Source organism: Cydia strobilella, chromosome 3, assembly GCF_947568885.1.
Source record: "Cydia strobilella chromosome 3, ilCydStro3.1, whole genome shotgun sequence".
NCBI lineage: Eukaryota > Metazoa > Arthropoda > Insecta > Lepidoptera > Tortricidae > Cydia > Cydia strobilella.
The window spans coordinates 9,185,700-9,212,896 of NC_086043.1; the positions used below are offsets into that span (position 1 = coordinate 9,185,700).

The 27,197-nt window shown below is 36.4% G+C and overlaps 2 protein-coding genes across 2 annotated transcripts; one reads left to right on the plus strand and one right to left on the minus strand.

Moving 5' to 3' along the window:
* Positions 1-3,681: 3,681 nt before the first annotated feature.
* LOC134755740 (5'-nucleotidase domain-containing protein 3) lies at positions 3,682-20,368 on the minus strand. The gene is made up of 9 exons (XM_063692288.1): positions 19,990-20,368; positions 19,212-19,387; positions 18,254-18,481; positions 12,804-12,938; positions 11,121-11,278; positions 9,315-9,501; positions 8,520-8,660; positions 7,872-8,023; positions 3,682-6,457 (listed from the first exon to the last, which is right to left on the minus strand). The coding sequence occupies exons 1-9, from the start codon at positions 20,141-20,143 to the stop codon at positions 6,253-6,255; spliced, it is 1,536 nt and encodes a 511-aa protein (XP_063548358.1). The 5' UTR covers positions 20,144-20,368; the 3' UTR covers positions 3,682-6,252.
* A 2,409-nt stretch (positions 20,369-22,777) lies between these two features.
* On the plus strand, positions 22,778-27,165 carry LOC134755769 (protein-cysteine N-palmitoyltransferase Rasp). The gene is made up of 6 exons (XM_063692357.1): positions 22,778-22,824; positions 22,990-23,008; positions 23,189-23,940; positions 24,323-24,349; positions 24,553-24,770; positions 25,322-27,165. The coding sequence occupies exons 3-6, from the start codon at positions 23,350-23,352 to the stop codon at positions 25,830-25,832; spliced, it is 1,347 nt and encodes a 448-aa protein (XP_063548427.1). The 5' UTR covers positions 22,778-22,824; positions 22,990-23,008; positions 23,189-23,349; the 3' UTR covers positions 25,833-27,165.
* Positions 27,166-27,197: the final 32 nt, after the last annotated feature.

The following is a 27,197-nucleotide window of genomic DNA, read 5'->3' on the forward strand; positions in this document are numbered from 1 at the left end:
TATACAGCGTAGGCGAAAACAACCCGACCAACTTTAACCACATATTTATTCCTGATGGTATTGGGAATTACAAGTTAAAAAATAAACTGGGACACATAAATGAATCTCGTTCACTTGTTAATACCAAACAAATGACATTTGTATTCATATGACATCCTATTTTGTGTAGGGCGGGATTGTAGGTATAATAAAGATTTTAAAACTATATTGGATAACTGGATTTATGCCCGACAGTAGCCGTTATACCCATTAAATATCGGAATCTATGGTTTAAGTCTGGTCAAAGCGTTTCGTTCGCTTCGGCGCAAACATCTATCAGTATCACTCACCCATATTAAACAGTGCGATAGACAGAGAGAGGCGGTTGGCATACTGGCTAGGCCCCTTAAACAGATTACTTCACGCATGCATGACTTACATAGAAAATAGCTTATTTCTTTATTATATTAATTTAGATGTAAAAGTAGGGCGTCAGCGGGCGGGGCGTTTTTTACACAGACTCGATATTGCTATTGGAAGTTATGCTAGTAACTTATATTATGTAAGGAGGACTTGACAAGAAAACTTGATGGATTTCATGTTGTGATATTGGTATTAATATAATAAATGTACTGTCTCCTACTACCTTTTTTGAAATAATATACCTAAGAAGAATATAAAGGTAACAATTATAACAACAAAAGCCAACACAATGAATAAGAAATTACTTAGCATTCTTAGCAATAGGGATGTTGCCGGTAGTTAAATAAATTGTTTCACACCCTGCAAAAGGCTGCAAAAAGAATTAAAACTTGGACTGCAGTGCTTATTTAACACAATTTTTATTTAATAAACAGGAAAGAACAACAAAGAATAAGTAACTTGACCGCGACGTAACGTTTCTGTGTTTCATATAAACTCCATAGTGGGTAATCGTTTTGACAAAAGAAGCTGATTTCACTAGTCAGTCAAACCATATTGCCAATTGCATTATATAATGTTTCTAAAATTTAACACTGCCTTATATCACATGTCGTACATTGTCATACATTATTTTCATATTCCTCATAGTGAATTCGGTAGTAAAAGAAGATAGAAAACTATTTGATAAGATGTTAATTTATAAAAACTGCCATTATAGTTGCTGCGTAAATTACTAATCTACGTAAGTTACTGTTTTTTTAAACACATTTTAAAAGTTTATTTCATATTAATTAGAATTATAATCTAATGGATCACCAGGCGCTGACAAATGTGCTTCTATGTATATAACAATCATCATAGTCATGTATTCGTGAAGTAATTTTCCAAAGTTATATTATCAAATGGCGCCGTTTTCAAGCAAAAGGTAAACTGGCTGGCGGTATTTATAAAACATATTTTATAAACAAAAACATACAACATATTTTGTTTAAAATTTTATCGAAAACCAACAGTATCAGAGTTTTGAATGATTCACGGTTAGTTTCACTAGACTTATATTGACCGGGATATAGACCGTGATTACCTTTTGTATTATTTGTGAGCTCCCGATATTTCGACGCAGTTACATGCATCATGTTCACGGGTGACTGAAGATAGCGGGTGGGTGTCAAAGTTGTGTAGACAGCGCTCTGTCTACCCTCATTCTTGCGCGTCGGCTGCGTTCACTTTCAACGTTACCAACGGTCGCATTCACACTTGTTGGTCCGGTCGCGTTCACACTCGTTGGTCTGTCCAAACACACTACACTCACGGTGTCACTACGCGTGTTTGATTCGGATATCACTGGTTTTTTACACAAACAAATCACAGGATTCCACACATTTGACAGTTTAAACCCATCTTCACAATTAAAATTTTTGTATTTGTGAATTTCAACGGCTTCTCTTACCAATCTTGGTATATAGTGGCGTTCTGTCGAAATGACCTTGGGACTATGCAACTCGATCCAGTGATTTGTACCCGACTCAAGGAGATGCTGAGCAATAGCTGACTTGCGAACGTCATTGTTCTTGACCGCAGCAATGTGTTCTTTAATTCTGCAGGCAATAGTGCTGTCAAATGTGTGGAATCCTGTGTTTTGTTTGTGTAAAAAACCAGTGATATCCGAATCAAACACGCGTAGTGACACCGTGAGTGTAGTGTGTTTGGACAGACCAACGAGTGTGAACGCGACCGGACCAACAAGTGTGAATGCGACCGTTGGTAACGTTGAAAGTGAACGCAGCCGACGCGCAAGAATGAGGGTAGACAGAGCGCTGTCTACACAACTTTGACACCCACCCGCTATCTTCAGTCACCCGTGAACATGATGCATGTAACTGCGTCGAAATATCGGGAGCTCACAAATAATACAAAAGGTAATCACGGTCTATATCCCGGTCAATATAAGTCTAGGGACCAACAGTATCGTTCCTTTCGCCTGAAAATATTACAAATACCTTTACAAAAATGAAATCTCTTACAAAATCCATCAACAATATTTGTACGAAGTATAACAGTCAAGAAGAGTATAATATTCTAAAAAACAATAGTCAAAAATACTTAACAGTGATGTTAAAGGCCCTTTAGGGTTTTCTCATAAGTAACAACTATGAATATTGCACTAGAAATGCATTTAATAATGCAAGATGCAACACTAGGCATCCGGCTTGCAACTGGTGTTTCCAGGACAAAAAGGCGTTTTGTAGCTCACTACGGGTTTCAGCGCAAATGGCCACATTGTCGGCGTATATAAATGTCCACTTTGCTGTATCTTGTGGTGCATTATCGGTAAGTGAGTCTAAAGCCAAGCAAAACAGGAAGGGACTCAGTACTGAGCCTTGGTAAAAGCCTTCCGTGACCGCTACTGGTTTCGTCTCACCCACCACTGTCCGCACCATGGATCTTGCATCCCTGTACATGTCGACAATGATGTTTACATATTGCTCGGGGTCGTTCTTCTTGCGAAGGCTCCACCAGAACACATAACCAGAGAGGCATTTTACGATTTTTTTTATTTTTGCGGTATACCCTCTGGGCAGGACAGAGTGTAACATGGCAAACCTGCATAGTGCAGCCACCGCGCGCACTGGCCGGCTGTAAAAAAAAATTAAGCCATTCGCCCGTCTTTTGTTTTTTCTCATAATTTTTCTCTGGGAATTTTGTTGCAAATAACCCACAACTCTGATTACTAATATTTATTTAATGTGACTCCATGCTTATGTGATTTGTGTTAAAAGTATTAATACGATAGTAATACGTGGGCTGCGTCTAATGCAGGTAAAATTTGTATAGTATTAAGTTTATGTTTAAATTAAACCTAATCCAAGTCTTATTTGTACGTCACTGGTTTTTTGTAACTGAATGAGGCTTGGGTTAGGTTTCAACCCGGAAACTAAGAACGCACGATTGTTGCAGCCCTTTCTTTTGGTTTAAAACTGAAGACGCATGATTGAAGCTACTTATTTTCTGGATATTCGCTCCTCAAGTTTTTATCTGCTTGCGCCTGGTGAGCCCGCGTAGCCCGCAGTTGCTACTACCGCTGCGGAAATTCATCGTTCGGCTCGACGAAGATTGGAAATCGAAAACGTTAAGGCCAGTGACGATATTTTATTGGTTTTGACTCGTGTACTGACAGAAATTAGTTTAATTTATTGTAAATATTTTATTATTATATTGTTTTACTATAAGAACCTAGTTTTCATTTTCTACCGCTCTAGTTAGCCGGCTACAAGAGATCTCTTCTCAGGGAAAAGCTAATTCACTAGTAAACGAAATAATCTTGCGAGTGTTTATTTTGAGTCCCGAGAAAGCGAAATATTCTAAGTTAGAATCTTGAGCGTAGCGAGGGTCTCAAAAACACGAGATGTAAAATTACTTTGCTCTCGTGATGCACACATAATTTTTCACCTCAGTAGTGAGAACATATTAAAGGTTAAAATGTATTTAATAATACAGACAAAAAAAAGTATGAAGTGTCAGTTCATGGCCTTCACTAAATTAAAAAGCTTCTTTGTTTCTCTCCCTGGAGTGAGGAAAGTGTGACGAAAGAAGGCTTGTTCGAGCTGCTGAGGTGAAAAATAATGTTCTTCTGTACAGTGTCGTTAATACATGACCGCGCAGACGCTGACAGACACATTGTATAGAAAACTATTATTTTGTCTGCCACGGCACGTGTCTGGCACCCTCAGTGTCTGTAAATATAAACCGACCTTTAACGAGCATTGTTTCAATAAGTATAATTAAGTGGAGGAGTTCTTGAAAGCGGCTTCAACGATTTCAATAAAATGGGTTGGCTTCCAAGAAAAACAGAGGCTTGTATAATTTTGACATCCCTTTGCGGGTAAGTCCAAAATGATTATTATGAATCTACCCTCTAATTCGATTTTGACGTCAGATGTTCGTCACACTAATTTCGATAAAAAAAGTACTTTTGTGTATAAATGTTGAAAATAAGTATTTTATACCTACTCACACGAATAATTTGTTGGAAAGTGAAGTTGTAGGTAGCAAGAACTATAGTCAACCTTAATGTGTGAACAATTACTAAAAATACTTCAATTCCATTCCATCCTTATACTTAAACTGATGAAGAAACGAAAGGAAATAAATATAAACTACATGAACTTAATACTAGTCACTAGTAAATACTTCTGACTAGAATACATTAGTTACATACTTGCGTGTACAATATAATATAACACGTAGATTATCGGAGCTACAAAAATCAAAAAGATTATAATTAACTTTTTAAATGCCTTCTATTCTCCACGTCACAGTGCGTACTACAAAATAACTTAATAGTACCTAAGTAATCGTGTACAGTGTACACTGTCATTATGTTCATTGATTTAACAACATTTACAGAATGGAAAAGCAGGTGTAAAATAAAATACTGTTATTGGCATTTAAAAAGTTGAGAATGACAAGAATGACAAGATCAACCTACCAAAGCTAATTTATTTATTTATTTAAATTTTATTGCACAAACAAAGAGAAATGTACAAATGGCGGACTTAATGCCAAAAGGCATTCTCTACCAGTCAATTAGGTCTAATGTATGTGAAATAAACTAAACTAGACCGGAAATGTTAAATGACGATATGTAACAATATTGACAAATACATATTTGACTCGATTTTTGGTGTATTTTATTCTAAATAAAATAAGCAAAAATGCTGTTACCATTTAGTTCTTGTAATATGCAATATTTAAAACTATAAGACAAATAATAAAAAACTTAGAACTAGCATTAACAAATAGATAAAGTATTGTTTATACAATTTTTTTTAAAAACATCTAAGACGAATCGACTCGGTGTAATTACAAATAAGAATTAACTAAATATTTACAAATTCATAATATTTGCACTGATCGTATGCTAGTTTCTCTTAAATTAAGTATATAATTTAACGTGTGTTGTGTTCAGGTAAAAGGTGAACTTTGATGTTGACAAAAAGTCTGGATAAAAATATAAAAGAAGTAAATTATTGACAGACAACAAAGTGGTACCTTTTACCTGAGAACGTCACATATACAGTAGTCGAGCCCAAAAGTCCAAAGGTACAGTCAACATCAAACGTAATAGATCAGACTAGGCGTCAAAACTATCTACCATTCTCTTATAACTTATCAAAATGAGAAATGTCTATAGGTAGAATAATGAGGGCTATCGTTTTCGTGCTCACCAGTTGGCGCCACTGAAGATGTAGGTCCAGAAAAAGGGATTTCAAAATTATTCTATGCTTATTTTTATAAAATCAATACGTTCTAATATACACAAAGGTATTTTAACGTCTATATGTGCCATTTTTTCAACCTGTTTAAGTTTGCATATATTTTAATTGGCATTTTTTTTTAAACCACTAACATTTATTGAGCTATATCTATTGTTTACTATGATTAATCAAATATGGACAAAGATTTACTACAATTATGAATAAGGAGTGAAAATCCCCGATAAAAAAGCTTGAAACCCCCAAAACTTCTATGCATTTTACATTTTGACAGACCTCCATCTACACTAGCGCCCCTAGCGGCGAAATTAAACGCGGTAGCCCTCATTAAACAGTTGTGACAGATAGTTTTGAATGCAATATATCTCTATTTGGAAGAGTATTCAGGGTGGCAGATACTTTTGACGCGTTGTTTCATCCGCTACTATTGATGATGAGTATGATGACTGTACTGCATCTAGTCATAATTCGAACTGACTTTCAACATGCGTAATTTTTGTTGACTGTAAAATGTAAGGTGCAACTGATTTCAAACCTGACTTTACATTATAAGTTATACTTATTAATCTACTATCTAAACGAAATAGGATCCATATTCGTGTGGCATAACACCTCGCCGAGGATAAAACGTATGCGTTAATGAGTAGTTGAGCAGATTCCTTATATTAGACGTGTAGATATCCGCGAAACGGAATAATCTCCTTGAGAAGTACGTGGGGTTGTGGTAAGTCCGAAACACACTGCCGAACTGGGCGTTGAACACTGCTTTGATCTCATTCCTGGAACCGTCACAACATTTCCTACAATGCGAGAGCGTGAAAGGCAAACACACAAGCGTTATTGATAATTAAGCCAATTGGGAACATATAAATAATTTTGAATAAATAACCATGATATACTAATAGAGATATATGTAGATAAAGCGTTATATGCTACAGTCACTTGCGTAGCAAAATCAACCCCAAATCAAAAGAGTTGACGTCGACTGTCTATAATAATTCATTAAAAATGTTGGTACTAGTGTAAGTATACTTAGCACAATATAGCATATCATACGAGCATATAAATAATATAGATATATTATGTATTTTCGCATAATAAATACAACTTACAAGAACGTCGGGTGGTCACAGATTTTGCAATATTTTTATTCGGATTTAATATAATTTTCGTATAGAATGCCAAAACTAATTTTTGTACAATGAATCGAAACGAGTCGAGAACTGTTATTAGGCCAGGATTACACTTGTAAGTTTTACTTACGTAAGTAGGGACACAGCTATACTACAGAATGAGATATGAATATCGTTATCTTATTCTAGCAAATAGCTTTGTCTACTTACGTAAGTAAAACTTACAAGTGTAATCCTGGCCTTATACAATGAAATAGGCAAAATAGTATTAACCAACGAGCAACACCACCGCTTATACGATGAATTTCCGAATATCTTGAAGTGTTACAAACTGTAAATATCAGTAAGTATTTTTACTGTTGTGTACAATTAAATATCAAATAATATAAAATATAATTTACATATTCAGGTGGCGAGAAAGCCACTTTTGGTAGAACACAGGTAAAAGCCCGCATGGCGTTTCTATGGCATCATGCACATGGGTTTAATGTTGTAAATTATGGCCGTTATTGAGAGATTGAGAGTAGATGACGAGACTTCAACCATTACAACCAAACAAACAGTTCGTAAACAGAAATGTGATCGAATCAGACTAACTTTGAATTTGGCAGTTATAGTCTGACCAACTGTTTTCGTCACGTCGTAAGAAAAAGGCCTAATACTAAATCAAATTTTGTAGACGCGGAATGTCGACCATTTTTTTTATGTTTACGCCTTTATTAGTGACGGCTATACTTCAACAGAGTTTTTTTTACGGTTCGTAGAAAACTAGGAACTCTCGGTCCGTTCGTAGCAAAGCTCAGTGCTAGAAAGCTGCAATTTGGAACGGTAATCTAAACCGTCGAAAACTTGGGTACCTCCTGTACACGTAACGTGGGGAGGATTTTTTTTCGTTCGTGGGGTCGGTTTTAGGTCTTTCAAAAAAAAAAGTGAACTTGAAAAGTGAATATTTTCGGAAAGAATCGTTTTGATGGTCGAATGTGATGGGCGGGCAACTACGGTAGGGTTTACACTGAGCATGGCCCGTCACGCTCTTGGCCGGTTTAAAAAGTTAGCATACCTCAGGAAGTCCCTCTCCGCCATCCACTGCGCAAGGACCTCAACAGCCTCGGGCTCCTTGTAGTCCTGGTGGTCCTCGATGAGCTGCGTGAGCATCTGCAGCCAGTTCGCGTTCTCCTTGAACTGCTGCGTGTTCAGCGTGTTTATCTCGTGCTGGAAAGGAGTTATAGTTGGTCAAACCAAATTGTCAGTAAAAATGAACAAAAAACACTCATCCTTTTCTTTTGGGTGCTAGTAGTAGTGTAAGAGAAAGATAGTATGATAACACATTGGGGGGAGGGGGATGGGGGGGGGCGAAAATTTGTGTTATGTAATTAATGGATGACCCCAGAGGGGTAAAGGTTACAAACCAGTTGTGGTTTGGATCCCTGTCATTTATCTTACACAAAAAAGTTTGAAGAAATATCATTTAAAATTTAGCTAGGTTCAGTATGAGGAAACCACACTCATCCCATCAAGACCTTGTTTCTTCAGGTGGGTTTAATAAGGTAATTCGTGAAAATGAATGCCTCCGCCAATTTTTGTCACTAGGTTTTCTATCCAAACCCCTAGGATCCTTTGGGATATAATCGGGAATGCGTTAAGACCAAGAGAATGATTTTTTGACATATGTATGCGAACTGGCAAAACTGATGGTCTGAGAACTAACCGTGAGCTCGTTGATGATGGCGCCGGTCCGCCAGCCGTGCTCGAGGGTGACGTCGGCGAGGTCGCTGTAGGGGTGGTCGCCGAAGTACAGCACCTGGTGACCGCTCCAGCCCGTTAGGTCTTGTAGCTGCTTCACTGTGCCCTACAATACAAAAATAAACATTTGTATACTTAAAACCTTTCGCTACAAGCTAATCATGTTTTTCTTCTGTGTCGAACAACACTCGTTTCTTTTATCGACGCTAAAGTAGCGCTATGTCGTAGCCGATAACATGGACCCAGTATGTAGCTAAAATGCTTCGCAATAGAGGCAAATCACAACGTGTCGTGATTAGCGCTGAATGGGCTAATGTTCCAGGGAAAGACAAAGATGAAATACCTTAATACAATTGTCCTTCTCCCGGGTGTGTATTGGCGTTCTTGATAATCCAGCGTATGGTTTGTGATACCCTAAATGATAATCTTGCCCTGTTTAGGTTTACGATCATAATATCAAACTCACATCAACCTCGTAGGGCTATACAGATGAAAGGCATAAAGCCATCAGTTATACCATTTCATAAAGGGACCTAAGATAGACCTAATATAGGACCTGTGGCACTCCCATTTTTAGTAACGTTACATTTGACTGGGACTCGTATAAATTAACTTTTTGTGTTTTATCGTTATGTAATGAGGACAAGAATATATGCATGTTATACGGCTCAATATGCTTTAAATTTTCGCAGTGTTGTTCCATAATCCACTCAATCGAAAGCTTTAGACAGGTCACAAAATATTCCAATAGAATTGTTACCTCATAATAAATGATGCCTTTCTCTAATGAAGTAACCTTCTCCCAGATGTGTGTGTTGGCGTTCTTGTCGAACACGCGGATGGGGCGTGACACCTCCGTGAAGAACTTGGGTTTGTTCGCGTTTACGATCACCACGTCGAAAAACTCCCGCCAGTCCAGGCCCACCAGCATTTCCATGCCCGCGTTACTATAAAAAAGGGAACTACTAGTTCGTAACTTCATTGACAGAACAGGACAAAAAGCATCAATTATTTCTTTTCCAGAACCAATTAACCACAAATCTGTTATTTGTATTAATAAAACCTGTTGTGTTATTTTTATATGCAAATATATACTTAGCGTAGATTGCGATATTATAACCTTAAATAGATGTCATAAACTAAAAAAGTAGCCAAGGCTGTACACATCTATTTAAAGCAACTTTTAATTTCTACAACAAATAGACACTAATTTTTCACGAGCATTAAATTTTTTTTTATACCACGTCGGTGGCAATCAAGCATACGGCCCGCCTGATGGTAAGCAGTTTCCGTAGCCTATGGACGCCTGCAAACACCGTAATGCAAATAAATCGTATTGTAGAGGTACCGTAAAACGGGGTCACCAGAAATCGCGGGGTGAAAAGAGAAAATTTCGGTACTTTCCTTTACAGCGTTATATTATAAAATCTACACTACCATGGCCAATTATTTCAAGATAAAATTATAGTAGAATATTTAATCTAACGTGAAGTAATAAATATTTTAGTTTAAAGTGAGGCCTTGTTAAAGTAAGATATATAGGTATTGCCTGTCTGAACTTTGACATAGCAGTGAAATGCAGGTTAGTTATTGTGTTATTTAAAGTGTATTGAGTAGTCCAGTTCTTCTAGTATATTTAAATAATGAAAGATAACGCCGATTTACCTTATTAATTAAAGATAAGTGTGCAAACAACAAATCATAACCGTTTTTACTTCCCAACGGGATGAATAGACACGACAACAGGAGGAGACACGCCATATGGGGTCAACAGATACGTCAACGGGGTGAAAAGACACGACTGAGGGGTGAAGAATAACGAATGGGGGGTGAATGGAATTATTTATGCTAGGGTTGTCAAAACGTATTTTCTCAATTTTTTTATTTCATTTCTATGTAGATATGTAGGTATGTTGTATCGTAAGTATGTAAAATATCTGCGAGTATATACGTGTTGAGCATTTTTTCATAATATATTTTGGTACATAATATTAGTTTTGAGTTTGAACACTTTTTTATGATATTTTACCATACCTATATATTTCGATTTTATGTAAGTATTATGATTTATCACTGCTCCTTAAATAATACGCTTTTAGTGTAAGCAAAGTTGATTATTTTACATACAATACTCATACGTTTTATGAGTAAGTATGTCATAGTTTAACTAAGTTTGATTCATAAAAAAAATGATTTAGTCAGTTTATTTATTTACTTTTATCTCAATATAACCTATTTGAAGTTTGTGACAGCCCTGACTCTTTTTTTCTAATCACCCCATACGACGTGTCTATCGACCCTGTTTTACGGATATGTCGAAATCGGGTAGTTTTTCTTGATTTTTTTCTAAGATTTAAATTAAAAATAGTAATGGTAAAAATACAAAAAAGTTAACTTTATTAATTAAGATATTTGAATTAATTCTTAAAATCAAGCCAGAAGTTCTAAATCGTGTATTTTCACCCCGGATTTCTGTACACAAGTATATGAAACATTCATTTATCTACAATTTAACTGTAGAGCAGAGCAGAGATAGGTAATTTATATAATCAATTAATCAACTCACACAAAGTGGTACGGACTGTTTGTAACCAGGAACAACTTCTTATCCGATTGCTGCAACATCTGGAAGTACTTTCTGAGGTCTGGGTTAGGCCTGATATACTCTTCCACGTTCTGTGCCACGATCTTGTGCATTATGGGGTGACAGCTTTGTACAGAGTTCTGGAAACAGAGGGCAGATAGACTAGAAGACGCTTTCACAATAAAACTTTTCTGTTTCTGTTTGTCGTGGAAATGTGGAAAGATATCTGCTCCTTGAGCCATCTCGTATTCCCTTGGTGTTTACTTGTTTAGGATGTTTAGTTAAGGTTACGATCTAAGTTTGGAAATACGCGTCGAATGCGTCGTGTGAGTCGCGTCGAGTGGAAAGACCCATCGAGAAACAAAATTACAATTAGTTAGGAATTCGTGAACATAAACCACATGGTTGTAAAAATATAAACGTTGAAGTACCTTCGTTCTATGCAATATATAATCATAATCATTTATTTGCACATAAAAAGGGTTTTACATAGCCTAAAAGCATTACTGCAATAAAGTATATAAACCCTGATAAGAAACTACAATGACCTATTAAGACACCTGCAGGTGTAATGATTTATGTTACACTATAGACGGTATAGACCTAATAGCAACGATACGAGAGATGTTAACGACTAGTTTTATGATGCGATTAAAACATCTATATGTGGTATTTTCTATAAAAAGGGACCTTATTGTCGATGGCGCTTACGCCATTATAAACGATGCTCCGATATAAAAACAATGCCGCGCGTCGCTGTGCGGCGTAAGCGCCACCGACAATAAGGTCCCTTTTCATAGAAAATGCCCCATATCGTGTCAAAGGTCCTGTTACAACGTCTTTTATATCCACGGTTGCACTTATATATCATTCACAGCTATACTGCAATGCTCTATTCCCATTCGTTTCTGTTTTACGTGACCGAGGAACAGATAGAAATAGTGCTGCCATCCTTAACACTTCGCTGTTAAGGACCCGCTAGTCGCCGTGAGGAAGTTGAGACTTAAAATGTTTAGTTTATAATAATACCTGGCACTTACGGTGCATCATTTGGGTCAATTCTTTGGGGTCTTTTCGTTGTCTTGTTTTTGTCCCCAAAAAATGTGACGGAGTGTAGCTTTTTGTATGAAATGAAATTTGGTTTTTAATTTTTCTCATGCATAGTATAATCTACAGCTAGAATGACATGCGATAGGACTCGATTTTTTTAAATTATTTGATAGGAGACGGAAATACAAGCGTGACAGAGTGGTCAGAAACAAGACAACGAAAATAATGTTGACCCATTTGCCAGAATTAATGATTAAATGTGTCATTTTCAACCAAAAGGGTACTTATTGTCGGTTGTCAATAATGCGCTATTTCCATATAGCTTCAATTCGAAATCAACCTTATCGACAAGCGACACTGTGGTACCTTTTGGTTGAAAACGTCACAAATATAGTCTGGCAAACCAATTATGTCGGTAGAAAAAGGCGGAAACGACTATAAAAGTATGCTTGCTTTTAACCCTTTGAACGTCACGTCTATTAAATATAACGCGCCATCGTAAACCTTATTGGAATGCATGAAGGTCTATAAATACTTATTACACTGTAGGTAACCGTGCGCGTCAGCTGACGTCTTTGGCTGTTGAAAACTTAAGACATTCGATAATCCACTCACCTTAACATCTAAGAAGAGGATTTCAGGATGGTAATCAATATGGTTCCTAATAAAATATTCTGCCACATTGCATAGCAGTCCCATTTCTGGCACGGAAAACAAGTCTGCTAGATGCACCATCTTCGCCCTGTTGGCCTGAAAATGTAAACAAATCTCTTTATAGCCGCTGCTTATATCAAAATGCACGTGTTTTATTTTCAAAGTTACAGATGTCATTTATTTTATCTCATTAACTATATGTACTTCCTTATTTATAAACATAAAACTCTACAATCCTCTATTGGGTAATTTATGTTTTATCCCTTTCTTACAAATACATAAGCCAGAATGACACGTAACAAAAAACTGTAACGCGATTATATCGATGAACTTAATATACATCCCGACGTTTCTGCCGTGCTAACAACATATGCAGTAATCGCAATTGAAAAATCATGCAATTGTTTATCTTGTTCTCTTTAATTTGAATAATAAGTTCTTTATTTAAGAATCCCCGGCAAGAACGACCGAATTTCACCTTCCCATACAAACGGAGTTTTGTTGTCATTTTAAAACTACGTGTTGGATTGTAATGAATCATTGCATATACATTGACACGCGGTATATCTCTGTCTGTAAAAAGTTTATATAGGTCCAGTTTATAAAACAAACGAAATAGAACAAAACCAATTTGTGTATGAGAAACTTAAATTAGCTGTATTTTTTTACTATGGTATCTAAAGCTACATAAACTAATTACATACTTAGATATATCTTATCCTATTTTAAGTACAAACTTTCAGGGCAATCTACCTACTCGTTTTTAAATGAGAGCGTAACTACGTTTGTATGGAGAACCGAGCTTGCCGGGGACTCTTAAACCATGTTTTTCAAGCAAGTAGGTACCTATATACTGGCAGCCTACTGCATATACGATAAGCATTTCGAACCCTTTACCATTAAACTATTATTACTAACGTATAGAAACGGCACAGAGAGCCAGTATTTTGCGCCATGAGTTGCTGCCGTTTTGGCATCAAACCATAGTAGCGGAGCGTGAATCTCGCGACCTAAACGCGTACGGAAGCGCCATGAATTTTACGGTAGTTTCATTGTTTGGTATGTTGTATCTATAGTAATAATAATGCCCTTTACAGCGTTCGTGGTCAAGTCAACCTATGGCCGCACGCAACATTCTGGGAATATATCGATTCTCCTTGGCGAGAACCAAAGAAAATGACAAATTAACCCTTTATAAGTCATAAGGGTGTCAGAAATTATGCAAAACTGAACCCTTCACTTTGAAAGAAAGTTCAAAATTAGGTGGGACATATATTCCCTCTGCCATTGGCGGCCAAGGCTTAAGACAAACGATTTATAGCTATTTAAAGCTTGGAGCTCGTGTATGAATAACGCCATTAGTCTTTATTAGTTATTTCGAATTCATTATTTTTAGTTTTAATTCTGTGTAGATGGCAGTAAATTTACGGTGACTACAAAATTTACTATGACATAACCCACTGTTATTCTCCTTGATATATAGTGACCAATTTTGCTTCATAATGTAGGATAAATTAGGATAGTATCGAAATATAGGCTATATACTACTTTCTTTTGCAAATTCGAACCCTTTTCCAATAGCTGATGTTTATTACTGTATAGCTGTAATATAATGAATGATGGTGCAAAATATTAAGATGTCTACAATGTTATCTTCTATCGTTTAGTATTTGTGCAGTATCATGTAATCAGTTCCTACTATAATTTATAGATTAGACTATCTATTGTCCAACATGGAAGCAGTAGCAGTTATTTACAATCATACATCAGTGTCATGTCACTCATGGCGAGGGGCTCAATTCGACTTGATTTAATAATAGCACGTGATATGGCGACCATGTGTTAACCTTTGTGAAAAATGACAGTGTCTAAGATTTTGCTGTTTGAAATGCATCAATTTGGTCGACCCGGAATTTTTCATTTAATCTGAGATTTATGTAATTAGATATTCAATGATGATATTTTTGGACTTTATAAAGGAATGAACTTCTATCCTGTAGTAGCAGTGAGACAATATTGCACTTAAAACAAATACCTACACAACCAGATCAAAATACATACAATGTATGAAAACAAACTTATCATCCCTGTCAGGGATTTCCTCTAGTTAACCTTACAGTAATATGGGAGCTGTTATTTTGTTTTCCGTTATTCACACTAACTTTAAGCGAGGTTTAGACTAGCAAAAACTTGCATGCAATTTTCATTACATTGCGGTATCTGTCCAAACTTTTGAATGCAGTTTACCTTAGTAGTCGGCAATGTAAAGTAAATTGCATGCAAGTTCTTGCTAGTCTAAACCTCATACGGCAAATGTCGACTTAGGCTGCGTTTCCATCAGAGATGTGCGAGCGAGGATGATGCGTAAAGAGGGATGTGTTTGTTAAGAACCAATAGAATATCGTCCCCTACCTAAAGCTAAAGCTGCGCTGAGCGAGGTTAGGCAAATTTATATTGGTTCTTAACAAACACATCCTTCGCTACGCATCCTTGCACAACTCTGGAGGCAACTCAGCCTTATTATGGCTATTTTCAAGCCATCAAAAAACAACGCAGAATAGCGCCCAAGGGGTGTGCACTGTGCACAAATGAATGATTGCTTACAAGTGCCATTGATTGCTCCACTGTGTCTATGAACCTTCACATGTTGAATGCTACATTCTTATCTATACTATACATATAAGAAAACAAAGTAACCCGCCCGCGTCTTTCTGTATGTCTGTGTGTCTGTATGTTCGCGATAAATTCTATAATATCTTGTCTTTTTATTAATTATATAACAATTCAAGTCTTGGAGACCCTTTACATCTCTGGATAATTTGATGATCTTTTTTATTATTATATACATTTTATCTCTGACACCTAGAGACTTTTACATCTCTAAACAATTTTAGTACTTCTGTTAGTTGTATAGTTTTTATTAGTTTTTTTTTTCTTGTGTAATTTAACATTTATATTTATGTAATTGTTTTTTGTAATTTTGGATTAATTTTATTGTTTGTAAAAATTGACATGTAAAAGTGCCCCTGTGGCCTATTTGCTGAATAAATGTTTGATGTTGATGTTTGATTCTTCTAAACGGATTTTCATGCGGTTTTCACCTACCAATAGACTCAATAGAGCGATGTTTGAGGAAGGTTTAGGTATAATAATTTATTAAGGTTTACGTGCGAAGCCCTGACGGGTCGCCAGTGTATAATAAGCATATATATATATATATATAAGCATTTCAACTGGGATCTATGTTTTGTTCAGTATTACGCATGTTGTTATGAAGTTATTAATAGAAACACATGCATAATTATAATATGGTATCATCATCCTCCTAGCGTTTGTCTCGTACTGTGGCGGGGTCCGCTTCGATCATAATATGGTATTAATTATGCTAATCATTCTTAGGATTAGGATTTTTTTGTTATGTAGCTATTTATTTACTATTTACTCTCGCTTACCCTGATAGGGTACCGTAATTTATAAAAGCATTAACTAATAATGCTAACACTAGGAATCAATAAAAAAACTTAAAGCCCTAACAGACGGGCGTACCAGAATGCGACCTTGGTCTGGTCTGCTCATCTCTTTTTCGTTTTTTAGGGTTCGGTATCCAAAGATTAAAAACGGGACCCTATTACTAAGACTCCGCTGTCCGTCCGTCTGTCTGTCCGTCTGTCTCCAGGCTGTATCTCATGAACCGTGATAGCTAGACAGTTGAAATTTTCACAGACGATGTATTCCTGTTGCCGTTATAACAACAAATACTAAAAACAGAATAAAATGAATATTTAAGTATGGCTCCCATACAACAAACGTGATATTTTGCCGTTTTTTGTGTAATGGTACTAATGAAACGGAACCCTTCGTGCGCGAGTCCGGCTCGCACTTGGCCGGTTTTTATTAATACCTAAGCCCTTAACGGACGTACGGCGAACCAGCTTTAACTCGAACAGGCCTCAAACCGTACCAAGGTCGCAGTCTGGTACGCCCTAACAGCGGCTAAAGCCAGGGACCGGAAAACCCTTTCCGCGATAAAACCCTTTCAATGGGCGTCCCTTAAACACGGCTAACACATTGAAAGACTTTCCCTTTTGATCTGCAAGCCCATTCATACCCCTACCTTTGACTAACCCTTATCGAAAAGCTAACCAAAAATAAGGCTAGCCCTTAATAAGGGTTACCCTTATCTTTAAGCGCTTTTTATAAAGGTTTCCCTTTGCGTGAAAGAGACAGGATTAGTATATATCTACGCTAGTATATGAAAAGGAAAGAAAATACGTGCCTAGTCAAAGAACGCCGCCGTCGCCGCCGACGCGACGATCGCTCGGATTCAAAGTAATGTGTGCTTTATGAACAAGGTAGACGACTTAAATTAGCACGCTTATATGCTAAAAGGGAAGCCCTCTATAAGGCTAACCCTTATAAGCAATATGCAAGGTGTTGGTGAGCGGATGATAAGGGTTTTGTAAGGGTATTTGGGCTACCGATTACACAAATGTGTGTACACAAATATAAGGGTTTTTAAAAGCAAAATGAAGGGTTTCGTCTAGCAAAGGGTATGGTGAGTTAAGCCTTATAAAACCCGGATAAGGGATAGCGGGCCGGTCCCTGGCTAAAGCCCTAACAGATGGCTTTAAGTTTTTTTATTGACTCCTTTCAAGCAAAGTATGTAGATGGTAGACTACCAAAGAATTGCAATTTGCAGTGCCCTTACAGGTTTTATAGCTGTTCCATATTCAAATGTACCACCTTATGTACCTATAAGAGCAATAAGAGGTATGCCAGGATCGTAGCAAGTGGAAATCCGTGATCTCTGCCTACCCCTCCGGGAAATAGGCGTGATTATATATATGTATGTGGAGCAATAAATGACTGACTGCTTTCCTTATACAAATGTATAATAAAGGGAATATTGTTCTTACAATTATTTTGAACTTTATTTCAAAGTAATGAGGTTCAATTCGGCGTATCTTGTGACACCCTTATGCCCTTTACAGATTTAGCAGCAGGGATTTTTTAGGGTTCCATACCCGAAGAGTAAAAACGGGACCCTATTACTAAGACTCCACTGTCCGTCTGTCACCAGGCTGTATCTCATGAACCATAGATAGCTAGACAGTTATGCAGCTATTTTCACAAGTGATGTACTTCTGTTGCCGCTATAACAACAAATACTAACAACAGAATAAAATAAAGGGCTCCCATACAACAAACGTGATTTTTTTGCCGTTTTTTTTCGTAATGGTACGGAACCCTTTGTGCGCGAGTCCGACTCGCACTTGGCCGGTTTTTTTAAGTCTAATTTCAATATATTTAATAGCATGGCTTCATTCTGATGTTATTTTTTTTTTAATATTTAATAAAATTACTAACAGGCATTTCTATTTCAAAAATAAAGGTTTTAATAAATGACTTACTTTGTGAGCCCTCATGTCACCTTCCACATAAGCTATAGGAATAATCCTATTCCTGTATATCTTGAGAACCTCTTCTGTAGACACAGGTGTCAGCCCTCGGTAAACAGCTCCAAATTGTATTTGGAGGAATGAATCCAACTTCAGTAGCAGGCCTTTTTCAATATCATAATGAAGACCTCTTACAGCAAAGTTTGGTTTATACTCTAGTTTTAAAATTTCTGCTGGATACTGAAAAAATATATATTTTGTCAGATATGGAGGGAGCAAAGTGCTCAAAAATATCTAAACATGCATTTTAACATCTTTATAATAGAAGAATTTGTTCAAATATTTGAATGCACCTTGGCAGGGCCGGATCTAGGGTAGAGCGAGTGGAGCGGCCGCTCTAGGCGCCGGATGGCAAGGGGGGCGCCAAAATGGCAAATGATAAAAAAAGGGTAAAAAGCTTTAACGAAGGGCGCCAATACCCCATTTCGCTCTACCCTGATCAAGGACTCGGGCCGGCACTGCACCTTGGCCACTCCGATGTATCCAATGGTGAGTGTACAAGCAGTTTTAGCCCAAACATATGTTTCAAAAAGCACCTTTAATTTTAGGAACCTTCTGTTATTCAACAAAAGACCACAGTCAAATTTAAAATATGTACAGCCTCACAATTTTATGTGTGCAATATAATACCTATGTGAGAATTTTTAGAACATTGTACCTGTATGCACCAATATCCAAAATATATTAGCTTATAAAGTTAAACTCTATTAGGTAATTTCTACGACATGTGCATGGCAGCACTAACAGCATGCTAAGGGTGTTGAGGGAGACGAATACCTTGACTGCCCGTTCATTAAGTACTGGACAGAAGTAATCATTAGTAGGTCTAAGTAGATATAGGTTACTAACATAGTCGACTGTACTTTAGCTGAAATAAAGAATTTCTATTTTATTTATAAAATCTTCTAACCTTATATTTTTCCAGCAATAAATCTCTGCCGAGATTGTAGAGTAAATGCTCCAGGGTAGGTTTGTAATGTGCCAGTGTGTAGTCATAGTCAAATCCATACACCTGCACTTCCGACAGATCCAGCTCATTGCAGGCAAACACACCCCGTGGATTCACATCTTGAGGCAGCTTTTTGGCTATAACATCAAGCATTTCTTACTAACTAACTAAATAGCTTTTTAGGCTTCCTTACCCAAAGGGTAAAAACGGGACCCTATTACTAAGACTCTGCTGTCCCTCTGTCTGTCACCAGGCTGTATCTCATGAACCGTGATAGCTAGACAGCTCAACAGTTCAAATTTTCACAGATGATGTATTTCTGTTGCCGCTATAACAACAAATACTAAAAAGTACGGAACCCTCGGTGCGCGAGTCCGACTCGCACTTGACCGGTTTTTAACATCAAGTTTTTTGTTATCATTAATGCAATGGAGACAAATCACGTGTAAATAAATTCAGTTTAGATAGCATATATTAAGTTTGTTTCCTGTTTTGTGTTGTTTATTTTTTCCTTGCGTGTTTTTTTTATTTTATTTATACATAGAAAAAGTGAAACTAAAAGAAATTTGTTTATTAAATCATTTACTTGTACTTACCTACTTTTTCAGTCTACAAAATATAATCTAAACAAAAGAAAGTTCTGAATATAACTTCTTGTCACGAACATATAATAAACATGTGTCCAATATGCTATGACAAACAAAAGTTTAATTTTGGAATTCTATAATAAGATACTCACATCGGCATTTCAATTTCGTGCGACAATATGCTTCCTTCAGCAATTCGCGCGTTGAAAACTCTCGAGTACACCTAACGTCACATTTCTTTGCCACTGTGTGAGATAACTTGAAGTTTATTCTTTTAATTACACCGAATATAGAAAGGCAACTCATGTTTGCTAATAATGTTTATCTAAAACACTGACTACATTCAGAAAACTATGTTACTTCATAGTTGTTCCTATTAAAATAACTCGACTGTATGTGAATAAGTTATAATTAGTTGCACTTAACACATAATCTCAGAGAAGTATTACTTCTTATTCTATAAAAACATAAATGAAAATCGTTGCATAATTTATGTCGAATTTAGAAACGTGTCCAAGACGCAACGCGACTACCCGCTCAATGGAATGGAATGAATGGGCTGAATCAGCTGAATGGTGGTAATGTAATGGTCGTCCGAATGGACGAGTGAGAAGGAGGCAACGGCGGAGCGGCGAGGAGCGGCGAGCAGGATGAGCGACGAGCGAGTCGTCTCATTCGAATAACTCGAATCACCGTACCCGTACAGCCGAGTCAACTTTCTAGTTTCTGTGCAACTCGAATCAACTCGATAATAGCGAAGTACTCGAAGTAATAGCGAAGTCCCACGCGAACACGTACTTTTTGGATAGTGGATAGATCGAACAAGTCTTTATTATCAAAATTTGCCGTCAGTGGGTATTCGATCAACTGACTCGGCAAGTCGGCAGTCTCAGCACTCGGTAAATGACGAATTTAAGAACGCGTCGCCGAACTGCATTAATTCGCCGCTTAATTAATTTTGTATTAACCAGAAACATTTGCAAACGATACCACAAAGCTTACAAACAAATGTAAACTGTAAGAATCGAATTTGCGACTCTGGATCAATAGCCCATCGCTTGCCATCTGAGCTACCGAGACTTCCATCGAATATGTCCACCATAGTCATATGACTATGGTGGAAATATTGGAGCATATGCTCTTACGATAGATATCGCTAGGCTCCTCCCTAAGGTGCATATTCGCTATCATCCTATTAAGTCTCGGTAGCTCAGCGATGTTGGCAGAGCGATGGGCTAGTGATCCAGAGTCATGACTTCGAGCCTCGCCCGAGAAAGTGATTTATTCCACTTTTAATTTATTTCTAAGCTTTAATTCGACACTATCGCACTATTGGCCTGACCAAACGTCACCGAAAATCGCATGTGATTTGAAATACATTGCAGAATTTTGCCGATCGATTGAATTCGTTGGGCGCCATTCAAGACAATTTTTACCAGATTTTGACCTTCTCCCGCCCCTATGTAAGGAAAAATAAGAATATAGACCAACCCCCACCCCACCCCCTGTTTAATATTTATGGCGTAAGAATCTGAAGGAAAAATTATTAAACATTGGGTTTGTTTTTATTCCGTTTTTCAAAGAAACAATTTTAGGAACTTTTATTTTGTACAAAAAAAGTTTTTTTTTGGCAATAATCAACTTGGCTTCATTTCATACTTTTTCTTTGTCGACACTCGTACGGATGCACGCGCTTTTTCGAAGTATAATCTTAACTTCCGTACATTACACAATTTTTAACAATGTATTTTTATAATGTGAAACGTGAGTGAAATATCTTTAAAAACCCTAAGGGGTTAGATCAAAATCCAAGTAATTAAGTCCGACTCACGCTTGACTTGACTGCACATTTCTATTAGGTTTTCCTGTCATCTACAGGTAAATAACCATTGTGTATTTTTTTTTAATTTTAGCTAAAATTAAAACAAATGTTTCGGAGATAAAGGGGGGGAAATGGTAATTTGTTGCCTATTTTCTTGAATAACTTCTAAACTTTTGATCCTAAAAATTATAAAAATCTCTCTCATTTAATGATTTGAGCTCTCTCATTTAACATGTAACACGATATATTGAAAAACTTATTTTTTTAATTTTCTCATTTACCCCCAAAAGTGGCCCCCATCTTTTAAATTTATTTATTTACCTGTCCGTCTTTGTGTCACAAACTTACATATTATGTGTACCAAATTAGGCTGTGGCAGACGGACAGACAGACGCACGAGTGATCCTATAAGAGTTCCGTTTTTTCCTTTTGAGGTATGGAACCTTAAAAATAAGACACGGTCGCCCCCCCCCCCTATCCCCCCGCTCAAATTGTCTTACGTAATTAATGAATGGCGCCTTGCTCCTACTTTGTCAGCAATTACATAAAATCGCATGCCATTTGTGGCAACTTATGTAGAAGCCTAAAACTAACTATTTGTAACGATTGCAGCGTCATAGCGCATATTATTAACTTAAGTAAATGTTGTATAAACTTGTAAAAGTTCTTGAGGCTTACTTGCAGAATACATTTTTTAAATTGTTTTTTTTTATTGTATGCGATTTTCAATACGTGCGTATTTAGGTCTGGCACCCCCATCAAATAATATCCCTATTTTTTTTGTGAATATTTTGTTACATCCGTTATAGGAAGTTACAAATCACATTGCATGTGATAAAGCCTAACGTAATAAACACCGTAGCTATTGCTTATTAATGTTCCATTACTATATCAAGCGTTGAACATTTTGAAACAATAATTAATTAAAAACCGCGAAATATGTAAATTCGATTTCGACTATAAAATAGCACTACCCTATCGATTCATCGATAGTGCTCTTTTCTCGGTCGAGTCGAGACTACCAAATCTCATTCGTTATCATTATCATTCATTATTATTTCCATTCATTCATATCCGAAACGTCATAGTCAACCAACCAAACTTAACTTGCCAAGTTGTCAAAATTACTAACAACACGAAACCGGATAAATTTAAAAATGTGAAAGTAAATAATAAATAGAAAATGTACACTACGTACCTCTTATATATAACTGTGATATTTATTTAATAATGCTACATATCTTAAAAAATGACAAGCAAATTGAATTCGGTCGAGTTATACTTTTACTTCAGTTTATGGATTTTTGCTAATTTATTTTCTTTGTTTAAGTTATTTCAGGTTCAGAGTGGTAATTTATATTTACTATAATATCAATATTATAATCTTCAGTCATAATTTTGGTGTTTATGTTCACTTTTGTGCCTAAGATGTTACTGATCACGAACTATGGATTGACAAATTGTTTCTAGTTTTTTTTTTTTCATACCTGAATAAAATGACTCATCAAATTATTCATTATCTGTTTCAGAATTGTTTGGTAATAATGAAAAACCTAAATGGCCAGATCTGGTTGATGGCTGGAGTTTTCTGTCCAGGCACAGAGATGTTTCAGACCTTGAGTGGAGTTGTTGGAAATATTTCTTTCAAAGATCTTGGTACTACCTGATATTTCAATTTGTCATATCTGAAATGGTCCGCACATTTAACATGAAATACTTAAAATATTGGTATATATTATCAAGTATTATTTACATGCTAGCATATACGGGCATTAAACAAATGACCCTTGTTGTTTTTCAACCGATAATATACCTAGCAGTAATCTTCTATGGCGGTGGAAAAACCATTCTATGGACGCTTAGCATTGGTTTACTATTTTGCTTTAATGTTATGAAATATAAAAACTTCTTCTGGGATATTTTTGATGCTGAACATTTTTATGATGAAGAGATATATTTGACACTAGTATGTACTTCATGGATTGAACTGAGATGCATCAGTTTCTGCATTGACTACATGGACATGAAACATAAACCGAATGTCGCTAAAATTGATGTTGTGACCAACATGTTAAGTTACATATTTTACTTGCCCCTTATGCATACTGGACCTATAGTGCTATATGAAAATTTTGAAAAAAGCTTACATGTTAAGAGCAATGATATAACAAAGAGAATGAAGAGATTCATATGGGACATGATTCTATTTTCAATGTATACTTTTCTACTGGATCTAGCTTTCCATTATATTTATTTTTATGCTATGCAGAATGAAATTGAGGTAATTGTTTTTTTTATGTGCCTGCTTACCAAAATAATATTTTCTTTTTTCTATATCACTACACCTTATAAAACGGTGTCTCCCGCCTAGTCTGTCTTTATGTTTGCAATAAACTCAAAAACTACTGAATGCATTTTCATGCGGTTCTCACCTATCAATGGGGTAATTCTTAAGGAAGATTTAGGTGTATAATTTGTAACAATGTGTAACTCATGCGAAGCCGGGGCAGGTCTCTAGTGAGAAGTTATGTAATTTAGAACTATTTAGGTTCCTAGATTTTTTCAAGACATTATTTAAAAAAAAAAATGTTTGCCAGTATTTTATCTATTTCCTCATATACAAACCCTTAATTAAATATTTAAATTATGAACTCAATTTACAGCCATACTACAATTGGATGGCTAGTAAGGTAATTAAGCATTCTCTTATTATAAAATGTTAATAGGCACATGAGTTTTTCTCTCTTGGTCATTCATAATGTAAGCCACCATGGGAAAGAATACAAATAGCTATAGAAAAATTATTAATTATTATTTAAAACTGAAAGTATTAAACAACAATGTAAGAGAGAACATCTGATTTTCCTGTTACTTACATATTTTTTATTTTCAGGCAATCACAGAGCTACCAACAATGGCTCTATGCGGCGGAGGGCTATGGATGGGTTTGGAGTTTCACATGAAGTACGTCATATTCTACGGCACTACATCGGCATTCGCACGGCTCGACAATATAGAAGCCCCGCCGAACCCGAGGTGTATAGCCAGGGTACACGTGTATTCACACATGTGGAGATATTTTGATGTTGGACTGTACAAATTTTTGATAAAGTAAGCATTCAACTACCTTCTCAATCATTACGCAGCGTACTACGTAGGCGAACAACACGCGAACGCGGGGTGAATCAATCCTTCGATACCTATAGAAGTGTCCTACGTGGGGCGATCTCGTTGCGAACGCGAACGACGTGGGCCCGCCGGTGCCGTGCCGCTTCGCGTTCGTGAGTTGTTCGCTTACGTAAGACGCAGCGTTAAATTTAAAATTCTCTTCTAGACCACTTAAAACCTGCTCCCACTTTAAGTGGATTGTTAAATGTCTTAAATGGTATCACTTGACAACCTAGCAGTAATGGAGCGCCCATAGTACTCTGTTTCCAAAAACTTATTAACAATTAGCATGCTTAATAAGGCAGAGGGAATATGTTTCCCACATGATTTTGAACTTTATTTCACAGTGTCTCATGTCTTATAAATGGTTAAAATATTGTGTAACGATAGATAGCTAGTGGGACCAGCATACAATGTAATACCGAAATAATCTTAGCTAGTCTAGCCAAGCTATCTTGATCAGAAAAACACTTATTATGTCTCATTAATTTCAGATATATCTACAAACCCAGCCTCAGCGTAATACCAAGATATATCAATTTACCAGTGACAATCCTCAAATTGACTGCATCATTTTTTACGTTTATATTTATCTTTTTCTGGCATGGCACTGTCTGGGACATATTTGTTTGGTCGGCACTTAATTTTATAGGCATCACATTAGAACAACTGGGTAAATCTGCTGCAACCACTGAAACATATAAATGGTTCAAGAAAGAAGTGTTACGAACAGATGAAATGGAGATACGATTCTTAGCTATGGCCTGCACTCCTCTATTGATAATGTCGGCGATATCGAACTTTTACTTATTTGCGGGTAGTAAGGTAGCCAATATATTTTTTGCATGTTTCCTTCAACCTTCGTCGTGGAACTCTGTGATAGTAACTTTAGCTATGTACAGTTGCTGTCACGTTTCTATAGCCCTTCAAAACGTGCCTTCTAGAACATATATTGATTACGAAAGCTCGAATTTGAAGCCCGCAAAATTATGCAAAAAAATGTAATGACTAAATTAATGTTATGTGCAACGTAGCATAATAACTAGCGGAGTCACGAGGGGCACATGACAAGAGTACTAGATCATTTACGATTAAGCCATTTGTCTTAGACATTTTTATTTATTTTCAATGCCTAATCAAAACTAATTTATGGTCCCTTTTGACCGTCCGTATACTCATAACCGTAAGATGTGCTTTAACGTTAAAATGATAACGTATGCGAGTGGTCTCTGTGCACGTTGCTTAAAGCTCAACAATCAACACGCCCGTCACTGAGGCCATGCATTAACTAAGTTTTCCAAATAAGAAGTGTCTTTTTAAAAATGCTTTATTGTATGGTTTTTACAGAGAAATAAGGCCCTTTAGGGAAAACACTGGTTATCAACACCTTTTATTATAGTATTTGCCGTTTGAAATTATGTATACTGTTCGAATACGCAGTCAGTTGTGCTTGCCGTTCTCGGGTTTGTTTTGTAATCTGTGGGTAAGGCCAAGCACCAATTTAACTTTAAATACTAAACTTGTATGTAACAAACGTATATATTATACAGGTAAAATAGGATATTCTTTAACATGTTCTTATTATTGCTTGCAACAACTATTTCACTAAACCTGTATTGTATGACTAATTCATATTAGTTTGTCCATTATTAATTCTATGTGTGGCCTTACCTATTCTCTCTGGGCTCATAAAAATTAAAAAATTTTTTAAGTAACAATTTTATTTTCGTTTAAATTATTTGTAACAACTTACAGTGTTAGAATAAGGATATCAACTGATATAAGTTAGAGCCCTTAAGTAATAAAAAGGAGTGCGTATGCATAGCCTCTATGAGATCGTTTGGGTCCCCTGCGACCCCAGCCGCCTGGTGCACTTGTATCATTTCCTGCCGAGTAAACACGTTTTTGCCTAACTGGTGTGCCCGTCTAGTCAACGCATCCAGAAATTTCTTCAACTGCAATAAAAAATAAACGCGTATTAAAATTACCAAGGAGTCTGGCACTCAAGAAGTTTAAATCTATTGTATCAATAAGTCATTATTTAGTTAACAGTGTGGACGATGGCAGTAACTAATATAATATACAAGATATGTTACTTCTTCTGTAAAAAGTGGCTATTGACTTTAGTAAGAAACTAGCAAACTATCTTTTTTATTTATTTTATTGTATATAAGAAAATATCACAAAACTGTCGAACATTATGTTGTGTTCATGTTCCTACATAGGTTGTTTTTTTTTATAAGTGCATGTGGTCTTATGGCTAATAAATACGTACCTTCGGTTTTTAATCCGACGCTAATTGTTATCTTTTTGTAATAAACATTAAAATAAACATGTACTTACTTTATTTCTAGAGCTGACACCCGATCC

What these genes read in the sequence shown, in the direction of transcription:
- LOC134755740 (XM_063692288.1), bottom strand. Translation starts at nt 20,143, where the DNA reads ATGAGTTGCCTTTCTATATTCGGTGTAATTAAAAGAATAAACTTCAAG. An exon ending in AACAGTCCGTACCACTTTGT is followed by an intron (nt 9,502 to 11,120) that starts GTGAGTTGATTA and finishes CCTTTTTTATAG; the next exon opens with TAACGCGGGCATGGAAATGC. An exon ending in GCGGAGAGGGACTTCCTGAG is followed by an intron (nt 6,458 to 7,871) that starts GTATGCTAACTT and finishes TGACGGTTCCAG; the next exon opens with GAATGAGATCAAAGCAGTGT.
- LOC134755769 (XM_063692357.1), top strand. Translation starts at nt 23,350, where the DNA reads ATGGTCCGCACATTTAACATGAAATACTTAAAATATTGGTATATATTA. An exon ending in ACAATTGGATGGCTAGTAAG is followed by an intron (nt 24,350 to 24,552) that starts GTAATTAAGCAT and finishes TTTTATTTTCAG; the next exon opens with GCAATCACAGAGCTACCAAC. An exon ending in CTGTACAAATTTTTGATAAA is followed by an intron (nt 24,771 to 25,321) that starts GTAAGCATTCAA and finishes CATTAATTTCAG; the next exon opens with ATATATCTACAAACCCAGCC.